Raw genomic sequence first — 11311 nt, forward strand, 5'->3', positions numbered from 1 at the left:
TCCCAGCTATAGGGAGGCTGAGGTAGAAGGATCACCTGAGCCCAGGGAATTTGAGGAATAGAAGTTTTGTCTTATGGTGCCATGATTGCACCACTGCACTCCAGCTTGGTCAACAGCGAGACCCTGTCTCTAAAAAAGAAGAAAAAAGAATGAAAATAAATAATATTCGGAACTTATTTTTATGGAGGTAAATGTATGAGGTGTTCACTCTTTTAGAACAGTGTTTACTATTCCATGACACTGGAATTGGTAATTTACTAATGTCCTTAAGAATTAATAGACTTCTTTTTTTTTTTTGACAGTCTTGCTCTGTTGCCCAGGCTGGAGTACAGTGGCATGATCTCAGCTCACTGCAACCTCCACCTTCCAGGTTCAAGTGATTCTCCTGCCTCAGACTCATGAGTAGCTGGGTCTGTAGGTGCGAGCCACTATATCTAGCTAATTTTTGTATTTTTAGTAGAGATGGGGTTTCACGATATTGGCCAGGCTGGTCTTGAACCCCTGACCTCAAGCGATCTGCCCATCTCAGCCTCCCAAAGTGCTGATATTATAGGCATGAGCCACCATGCCTGGCCTAGAATTAACAGACTTTGAACAACTAACTGTAGTGCTTCATCAAAAGCATACTCTGGCTTCTGGTGAGGCACTTGCTTTTCAAGATGATCTAAGGGTATTCACTAGTTTTCTTAGCCAAGTGCATGCTTTAATTATATGTAATTTCCTTATGTTAAAATTTTATAAAAAAGAATCTTGGGACGATTTTCTGAACAAAAATAACATCTGTATTATTTGGTGTTTCATTGTTTTTCAGATTCTCCGCCTCATAAAGTTCTTAAAGGCCACCACCAAAGTGTCACTTCATTACTTTACCCACATGGTCTCTCTTCGAAATTAGACCAAAGTTGGATGTTGTCTGGGGACCTAGATTCATGCGTCATCTTGTGGGATATCTTTACTGAAGAAATTTTGCATAAATTCTTTTTGGAAGCTGGTGCAGTAACAAGTCTTTTGATGTCACCAGAGAAGTTTAAAGTAAGACAAAGAGTAAAATATAACACCTAAATTTGAAAATTATATAACATTATAGAATACTTAATAAGACAAGTAAAAATGATCCATATTTCCAAAGAAAAGAAAAATATGAGTTCTATGTACTTATAATACAACTGGATGATTTATATATGTTTATTTCTAATCTTTCTACATGAATTGTAGTATTATTGTAACTTACATTATACAGATAATTTGGTTGTAAAACAAAGATTTAGTCAATGCTTAGCTTTACAATAGCCACTTCATTCTTTCTCTTCAAGTACTTACATCTATTTTTTTTCCTCTAGTTCTGTGTCTTCATTTTTAATGGAATTATCTTTTAAAAATAAAAGTAGATACTCAAGGCAAAAACAAGCCAAACAATATAGGAATCTATAAATTAGAAATTAACTTTTGCCTTCAATAACTTCCATTTTGTGGTGAGCCGAAATCATGCCAGTGCATTCCAGCCTGGGCAACAAAGCAAGATTTTGTCAAGAATTTCTTTTTATAATAATATTGATAAATAGTTACATTTGTCGTGTGTGTGTGTGTGTGTGTGTGTGTGTGTGTGTGTGTGTGACAGCATCTCACTTTGTCACCCAAGCTGGAGTACAGTGGCGTGATCACGGCTCACTGCAGCCTCAACCTCCTGGGCTCCAGGGATCCTCCTGCCTCCGCCTCCCAAGTAGGTGAGACTACAGGCATGAAGTCCAGCTACTGTTTTTTATTTTTGTTTTTGTAGAGACAGGATCTTGCTTTGTTGCTCAGGCTGGTCTCCAACTCCTGGATGCAAGGAATCTTCCCACCTCTGCCTCCCAAAGTGCTGGCATTACAGGTGTCAGCTATTGTGTCCAGCACATTTTCTTCTTAAATGGGTTTTTATTTGCTTATTCATTTATTTAACAGAGAATGAGCTTTAATAAGTTTGTGAGCATCTACCTTGTCAGGGTCAAAATGAAATCGCTTTAGGTAGAATTTTCTTATGAAATGTCAACTTAAATTCAGCTTTTATAAAGTTGACTTTAAAAAAAAAACATGAACAAACAACTTTTGCGTTTCCTCTGTCGTAAAAGGACATGGTAACACAGGTAAAATGATTTTTTAAGTCAGTTAATTGGCTTATAAACGTTGTTTCTCGATAGTCTATTCCTAACCATAAGATTTGTGTTCACATGGTCTGTGTGTGTATGTATGTAAGTTTCCTGGAGCACGTTGGACTGCCTGCTCTAGAAGCTGTGGGATGGGCAGGTTCTCCAGGAGATAGAATGGTTAGGGAAAAATGACATATGATTCATTCGGCAAGTCTAGGCTCCAGATCTATCACACCTGCCATTTTGTGATTTTTTTTTCCTTACAATTTCTGGAGTCCACTTAATAAAGAATTAGGAAAGAAAATATGTACCCCAGTACTCCCCTCATACCCGCCTCCAGAGAGGTTAATGATGAGTAATGGGTGTCTCAAGGTCTCCAAACTTACGCTTTAAACAAAACAGCCAAAATTCTGGCTAGATCATGAGAATCCACCTTGGATAGTAATTGTCCTAACCTGTTCAAGGTAACCACATGCTGACTTTTAAAAACGTATCTTAAGGATTATTGTCCTGGGAGCCTATTTTTGGTCCTTATGTCTTTGAGGCTATACATTCAGTTCGAGCTATCTAATGCTTACCTCTTTTAGATTGTGTCTACACTGAGTTTCCTGTTTGGATTAGAATCTGTATAGTTCTGGGAACAGCACCAAATCACATTTTGAGGCTTTAAGTGGAAAATATCAGCTCATGATACCCTTGGGCCTAAGCTTGTGTCTACAAATAGCTTCTTTTTGTGGCAACAAATTAGTTCTGGGGTTTATTTTATTCTGCATTATTTCCGATGTCTGCCTCACTGCCTGAATTTGCTGAGTGATGCTCAAGTCCTTCATTTATCTCATAAGTAGATCTGTCCTGGATTCATCTTGTGACCTTCCTGAGAAGTTGTTGAGCTTAGACTCTACCCAGTGTTTAAAGCTCCACTGTAGAGGATTACATGGAAAGGTGCTATAGAAAGCAGAAATGTTCTTTTTGTAAATGGGGCTTTAACAAAACTTTTTTATGTTACTGGGAGAAAAAAATCTGACTTACTCATAAAGAAAGCATTTGACTATTTACTTACATAAGCATGTTGTCTTTTCACAGCTAAGGGGTGAGCAGATAATTTGCTGTGTGTGCAGTGACCATTCCGTGGCTCTCCTTCACCTTGAGGGAAAGAGTTGCCTCCTGCATGCCCGGAAGCACTTTTTTCCTGTGAGGATGATAAAATGGCACCCGGTTGAGAATTTTTTAATTGTTGGATGTGCAGATGACTCAGTCTATATTTGGGAAATTGAAACAGGTAAATTGAAATTTTACCCCCTTCATTGTTTATATATTTATGATGTACAAGCATTTGACCAGATGGAAAATTTCAGAGAAGACGCGGTGATGACCTCATTTGCTTTAACCTTTGTTTGGGTTGCATTTAATGGCTTCAGTTAAAGGCATGTGTGCAAAATAAAACACAGCGGCCTAAGTCAGATCCTGACCAACTGATGATTAGCTGACAGGGCAGTGCACAGGAATGAGCCGGATATTTCTGGAAGCTATAAATAAAAACATAAGTTATCTACTTTAATTATTAACAAGAGAGAAATTTAGTGTCCTACTGGTCTCAAATTATCATTAAATTCTGCTTTCTTCAGCATGCTCACCATCTCAGCAACATTTTGAGCTAATTGATGATCAGTAATAATGGAATATAATTAATTATAAAACTCCAAAAAGTTGAGTCAGGAAAACTGAAAACCGAGTGGCTCAATTGAACTTTTGATATCATATCATAGAGAATATAGAGTTTGAACTTTAAAATTAAAAAAAAAAAACTACTACATAACTGAAGATTGAGAGTAATACATTCCAGAAAATGCTGGAATATGTCAAATAAGGTGAGGTAATTAATGAACGTGAGTCAGGGGAGTTTGTTTGAGAGTACATTTCACTGAATCTATAGCATGATTTTTATTGATTAATCAGTGGTGGTTTTATGTTGGGTGTTATTAACAGACTGGGATAGTTTATAATATTATAGTTTAGAACCATACTTCACCAAAATAATTGCTATTTTCTTTGCATTTGACTGTTGTGTGTAAGTGATGATGACTAATGTACTAGTGTTTAGCGGGTGCAACCTAATACTGCCTTACATTTGTAAATTGTTTTATAGCTTTGATGGGCTTTCCTGCTCATTTTCCCCTTAGAGTCTCACAGCTTCTGAGGTAGGTTGGAGAAGTATTATTCACTATTTTATTGATGAGGAATTTGCAGATGTGATACATAAATGTACAAGACTGTACAACTAATAAGTGGTGAACCAGTTTGAGGATCTTGCTTGTTCTTTGCATGATATACACAAAATTAGGAGAGTTTTGGAATTCTTGATTTGAGCAACACAGTTAAGTATAATAGATAAAATAGGCCCTAAAGCCTGGGCTTGCCTCCAGAGCCTGTTAATAGGACCTCGGATCATATTATATTGCTTCTTTGCTGGTCAATCTCCTCATCTGTGAAATGAGATAATAATACTGCCTTCCTGTGAGGATTAAATGAGCTAATACCTACAATGCTTGTAAACAGTACCTGCAGGTGGTTAGCCCTTAGTAATGGTTGACTATTGTTATTATCAACAAATGCAGCAAAGTCTTGACTTGTGCTTGTAAAATAAATCCTGTTAATCACATGCTTATTAATGTGCCCAATTGCATTTTCAATTGTGAACACTTGGTAACTAAACTTTTTTTCATGGGTGATAGAATCCAGCAAGAATAAATAAATATCTGGGCACTCCCGAGTGTTCATGGTCCCCTTTTCCCATCGGGACACCCTCAGGCTATGTAACTTTTTGTTTATGTGTTTTTTTGGCAGAGTGGGAAGTAAAGCAAAGCCAAACCGTTAGTACTTCTTGAGATTATATTTATTCCCATTCTGTATTTTAATTTTGTTATTTCTCTTATATACTCCCTCAAATACATAACCAAATTTTGAAGAATGTTTGAAAAACAGATATAAAGAAAAACAAATAATCCTATCCTACTAATTAATAAGTGCTATTAATATTTTGATCTACTTTCTGTCAGACATTTTTCTATGTCAATAAATAGATATTTACTGTATTTTAGTCTGTATTTTATTTCAGTCACAGTCCTGGCAGGAAACTGAAGTCAACCCAGATGGGTCAAATGAAGAGACTTGGATCAAAGGACTATTTATAGTGGTGTGGGCAGGGATTAGGGACCAGACAAGGAATGGATGGTGAGGGTCGCCAGCACCCAGGCACTGGCAGCATCAGGAAGCTCTGGCCACCTCTAGGACTGAAGCAGAAAGAGGAGAAAACATTGTTGCTGGGACCCAGTGAGAGTTGAAGCTGAGGAGGAGTGGTCACCCCATGAAGTCATAGAAAAGAAGCAGCTCCTGCCAGAGATGCAGGACTCACATAGAGAGGGGAGGGCTGGAAGAAATTCTTTCTTCTTCTGCAGTCACCTCCATTAATTTAATCCACTGGAAGCGAGAGGGGAAGGGCATTCAGTTCTAGGCATCAGCCTCCCTGTGCACAAAGAAGGAAGGACACAGAAGGTAGGAAAGGATGGGGTGGGTTGTCACATGGACAATAATCGATAGAGTTGTCATTATGGACATACTAGGCTTTAATTGAGGAATCTCCTATAGTTGGTTATTTATACTGTTTTCTATAAAAAGTTTATTTTAGAATTTCCATATCAAACAATATGCATAGGTTTAGTGCCAAAGTAACCTATAGAATAAAAGTTGTTCTTCTTTTGGTTATCTGTATTAATAGTTTAAAAACAATCTCAACTCATCTTAAGATGAGGTTGTAATTGGTGATGATAGTATTAGTGTTTCTACCCAGACCTTCACATTTGTGACGAGCCTCTTCACTTCTTAAAGCACCATCCCATTGACCACCTCATTTGAGCCTCACAACACCCTGTGAAGGTGGCTGGTGGCCCAACTTTCTATATCACATTCATTTCTTTTGAATAAGTTTATGTTGTTCCTTTATTCTTGTATCTGGTGTTGCCTTTGTTGTGTTTTGCCTTTAATCTCTGCGATTTTAATTTTGGTTACAATGTAGTGAATTATGTTTTCTTTTCCAAGTTGGATTTCAGCTGGCTAAGACGCTTCCATCGTGTTTACTGTCCTTGATTTCTGTTTTATTTTCTGCTTGTAAAGGTTGAATGGTCTGAGATCAGGAAGTGTTTCCATTTGAATTTTCATAAAGCTAGGGGGAAAATACCAACTAAAACCAAAACAGGCTGAAAAGAGCTATTTGAAGGTATGGAATATACTAGCTCATGGATGTGCCTGGCACACGAATGACGAATGAATGAGTGAACTAATTAATCCAAATGCTCTTGCCTCAGTAGATTGAGTATGAATGATCACCTTAACATTGGCCAATTGTGGCTCTTAGATCCTAGCTGCCCAATTGTAAGCAGGTTCTTAGCTTTCTGCTTCAAGTCTTCCTTAGGGTTTTGGAGTTCACGGGGCATGTCTCACCTCCTGAAGTGAAGGTCTGTGTATTTCATGTTCCAGTCAATTTTTCCTGGGCCTTGGCCTTTTAGTTTTGCTATTCTCTCCATAGGGTTCACACTTAGTTCCACGTGAACAGACCTATTCCTACTTTCATTTCTCCAGCACTCTGCTCCTCTAACTACGTGAAGGAGGGATAAATTGACATAAAAGTATTTATCAGATCTTTCAGCACTAGAGCAATTCCAGAGCCCACAGAGAGAAAATAGGAGGTGTTAGTGGGATAAGAGTTTCGAGGAAAGGGGACTAGAAAGAGAAGGCAGGAAAAGGGGCTTGAAGCCAAAAGTAATTAATTCTCAACTTATCAAAAGTCTGCCTTGGTGGGAGCTTGGGAAGGCTGGGGTATAGCGTAAGTCCCTGTGCCACCTTTCCTTGGTTATAGAGGACAGGATGTGAGGCCTCTTCCGTTTCTCACAAATACTTTATAACAGCCTGTTCTCACTTTACTTATGAGTCTCTGGCAGAATACACAAGCATATTCTAAAGTCATGTACCACTGTGCCTATTTTATCTTGGACTGATAAGGGGTGTTTCTTTCTGTGATAGGTGGCATAGTGAGATGGATGATAGGGTAAATTTTGGGGTCATAGGTGGGCACACTCATCTCTTGGAAGTGGCAAACAACTGAGGTAAAGAAATGTTTGTGTGACACTGAGGGCCCTCGTCCTCTGGCTAAAAATGTAGTGCTGCCAGGTTAGGAGTGATGAGGGCATCTAGTTTTGCTTATTGATTTGCCGGATGTCCCACGATGTTTAGGCCTGATTAGGAAAGGAAAATATTGCAGATGTCATTTTGATTAATATTTGAGCTCCCACAGTATATTTGGCATGACAACTCTGGGCGGCTTGGTCGCCCTCATTGCTGTGAGACACAATAGGGGTAATAATGTATTACTGATTTTATTTTCCCTAAATTACATACCAGAAATAAATCTTAGCTCTGAGCTAATTATTCTTTTAAGAATTGAATTTAAAATAATTCTGAGTACTACTCTTTTCACCGTAGTGGATTTACATAGCAGATAATTTGTCTAATGAATTTCTTATGCGTTATTAATATAACTTTCTATTGAAGGTCTTCTGTTAAGTGTACAAGCTATGTTGGGAAATACGCCATATTAAGTAATTGCATTTTGTGTGTGTGTGGGGGGGGGGGGACAATGAAATCTTGTTTGCTTAAAAAGAATACTTTTTAAAAATATCTTACGATGGATCAGAAACACTTTTTTTCTGTAGAGGGCTGGTTAGTAGATATTTTCTGCTTTGTGGTCCATAGATCTTTGTTGCAACTACTGAACTCTCCTGTTGTAGCATAAGTGAAGTCATAGACACTACATAAAGGAGAGGGTGAGGATGTATTTCAATCAAATTTTACTTACAACAACAGGCAGCAGGCTGGATTTGGCCTGCATCTATAGTTTGCAGACCCCTGAGAATGATGGTTGTTTTTTTTAAAGACATTGATTTCATAATAACTCATTCTTACAGCAGCAGAAAATGTTTAATCCATTAGACCTCACTGTAAGCAGGACAGGGATACTTATACCCATTTTACCAGTGAGGAAATGGAACACAGAGAAGTTTTGTGAGTTTGAATGTCCCCAGAGTAGGTGTTGGCACAGGCACTACATTATATGTCTCCTTCTTCCATTCTGGTGTGTTCTTCACTTATCGTGCAATAGGAACATCTCTTGTAGATGGAGGTCACCTTTTGAGACTGTCAAGCAGGGAATTAGATAAGAACAGCTTTGCAAAGAAAGGAGATGGCTGCCAGGAAACCTGCTACAAGATCTCCTAAAGGAGAGGGTCTCTGGCTGTCTTTCAGAGCTTGACTCTAAATTTACACGTAGTTCTAACGGCTCTGGTCATCTGATTTCTCAGATGACAGATTAGCCGCAGCAAATTACAAGTGGGGAGGCTGTTTGTGGCAGGCACTCTGATAGCAGAAGCGACAGCTGATGGGAAGGGAGGAGAAGCAAAAGCTGTGTATCACTGCTCAGGGCTGTCTTTCTTGTGCTCATAGGAAGATATGTGCCAAAATATAAAAATACTGAAATTGCTCCCCCTATTCAGCAAGCTCCCACAGATCTCTGCACAGACCATGGGAAGCTGCCAGTCCACATCCCGTGACTCCTGTTGGAGAACTGGGCTGGCTTCTTCCCAGGTACTGCTGGGCTCCAGGAAGAATATTTAAAAGTATTATATCCATGGTGTATTCCGGACCTAAGGACATCTCAGAAGCAGCTTGGGGCTTGGGTTTTGGGGACTGAAGTATTTGGCCAATTAGTAGGTAGAAATCAGGGTCCAGGGGACTCTATTTTTGTTCATTTCTTCCAGTTCCTGCTCAGGTAATGTGGACTGTGTAACACTGAACAGAAAGCCTCATGACTGTAGCATGGCATGAACACCCAGCCTCTGATTATGACATGGTTTCTGTGGGAAAATACATTCCAAGTTTTAAAACAAACATTTTTTATGCAGAGCATTGAAACAAAACCTATTCATAAGAAATTAAGGAAGTAAGGAAGAAGATACGTTTCAGAGTTATTTTCACCACAGGTGTTAAATTTTCTTTCTTTTTGCCTTGCCAGCAGGAAGTCAAAACTTCCATCTTTTAATTTATTTTTCTTATTAGAATTAGTAGTAGTTAGCTGGAAAATTATTCAATCCACAATACTGTAAAGTGGAGCATTTGTTCTTCCATGTTTTCAAAGTGCATAGGCTTAGGAATAACTAAATTTAAAAAGTTTTTAAAAGAAAAAAGAAAAAGATAAAAGTATAAAGAAATGAGTTTTGTCAACCAATAGCTAATAGCTCATGTTTTTAAAAAATATTCAGTGTTTAATCTTGTCCTATAGATTTGAGTTTGCTTTAATAGTTTACAGTGAGGGGTATGTAGAAGACGTGCAAGACACAGTTTTTCAGAAATACAGCCATGTTTGCCTCAGTAGACTAGAATTGTGTGGTTAAATTCCTACTTTGCCACACCAAAATATCATACAAGTTTACTACATGGAGAAGTAATTTGCCAGTTCACAGGTTTTACTTGGTCACCTTCTTTTATGGTATACAACATCTAGTATTCCCATACATATAAAATAACATTAAAATTTACACTAGTGACCAACTATACCATTCTGAGAAACAATATTGCTTGGTTTTCTTCTCAAGGTCACCACTTTGTAGATATCAGGGCAAGGTTATGTTGTGTTGACAGTCTTTTCAGCATAACCAGTATACAATTTTCATTATAGGTATGTTAAAGGTAGGTTTGGGGTATGCCGCATCCTGCAGGTAATAGTCTCTCTAGTATGTCATTTTCTCGAAGCCACGTTATTTTGTTGTGGTAGATTACAGATGGAACCCTCTTGGGATGATTGGTTTTAGAAAAGAAAAATAGGATACATTAAAGTATAGGGTGAGGATTTTTCCTGTATCACCTTTTCCAGACCTCTTTCTTCTTTACTATAATAATTACTGATGTTATTACTCAACATATATTTTTAGTTTACTGACCATTTTTTGAATCTTTATTTCTGTCTCCTTTGCCCTAGTTATCACAGTTTTACTGCAATTTGTGATTTTGATTCATGCAGTATTGTACATGTGCACGTTTGTATGCGTATGCACATGCTTAACTATGAGATATTTACACAGTTGTCAAAATTGATCTCTTAAGTAGGTGACAATGTCCAGAGGAGTTATGTACATGAGCCCTGGGAGTCAGCTTGCCTGGGTTTGAATTCCTGTTCTACTCTTTTTATTCTATATTACATAAATCAAGTTTGAACTCCTCAAAACACCGTCTCTTAATGGCAGTGAGGGCTGAATAAACATTAACTATTATTTATTATAAATCCTTCATGAATTACAGTACTAGTGTATACTAAGGATTCATTATTCCTGACTCCTTAGCTCCTTCTCTCCATTCTAGTTGTGCTCAATAATTATTTCCTGTTCTGGTGAAATGCATACCACTGTGAAGGACACTAGAATTATCACATATGGTTTCCCTCCTTAAAGAGTTTTCAGTGTAATCAGGGAAAACTTGTACCTCTGAAACAATTTTTAAAAATATAAAGCAACATATAAGAATGTGGCATATGGAATATACTAAAGTATCCAAATGTACCGATAAGTTTTCCTGTGGGGAGTTTTATGACTTGTTCCCATAGCACAATGCACTTCCCCTCTCATACTTACACTTCTGGGGTTAACATCTGTCTTTCTCACTAATCTGAAAACATCTTGAGGGCAAGAATTCTGCCTGTATTGTTCACTGTTCTATTTCTAGAAGCTGATATGGCACCTGACACATAGGAAGAACTCAACAAATATTTATCGAGTAAAAAAAAACAGTTAGCTTCCATGAGCACAAGTAATGCCATGTGATTAATTATTCACCTTTAATCTGTCAAACTAATACTATTGCCTAGTGTTCAAAGACAAGATTTTTCCACTATTAACATATGCAGTCTTTGGCAAATCCCTAACTTGATCAGAGACCTAGTTTCTTCATGGTAATAATGAAGATACTTAACACACAATGTTTGCAGAAAAGATGTATGAAGTTACTGTATGTGGAATACTGGCTTTATTTTTGTTAAATATCTATCTATCTATCTATCTATCTATCTATCTATCTATCTATCTATC

The 11311-nt window shown here is 37.7% G+C and overlaps 1 protein-coding gene across 1 annotated transcript in view; it reads left to right on the forward strand.

Annotated features, from left to right (window-relative positions):
- The window catches only part of WDR72 (WD repeat domain 72), a 219349-nt gene that overhangs the window by 30419 nt on the left and 177619 nt on the right, over positions 1–11311 (forward strand). The window contains exons 11-12 of the mRNA XM_023227213.2: positions 812–1032; positions 3210–3405. Coding sequence (XP_023082981.1) covers positions 812–1032; positions 3210–3405 — 417 coding nt within the window. The remainder of the gene's footprint in view (positions 1–811; positions 1033–3209; positions 3406–11311) is intronic.

The sequence above is a fragment of the Piliocolobus tephrosceles genome, chromosome 6 (genome assembly GCF_002776525.5).
Source record: "Piliocolobus tephrosceles isolate RC106 chromosome 6, ASM277652v3, whole genome shotgun sequence".
NCBI classification, from domain to species: Eukaryota; Metazoa; Chordata; class Mammalia; order Primates; family Cercopithecidae; genus Piliocolobus; species Piliocolobus tephrosceles.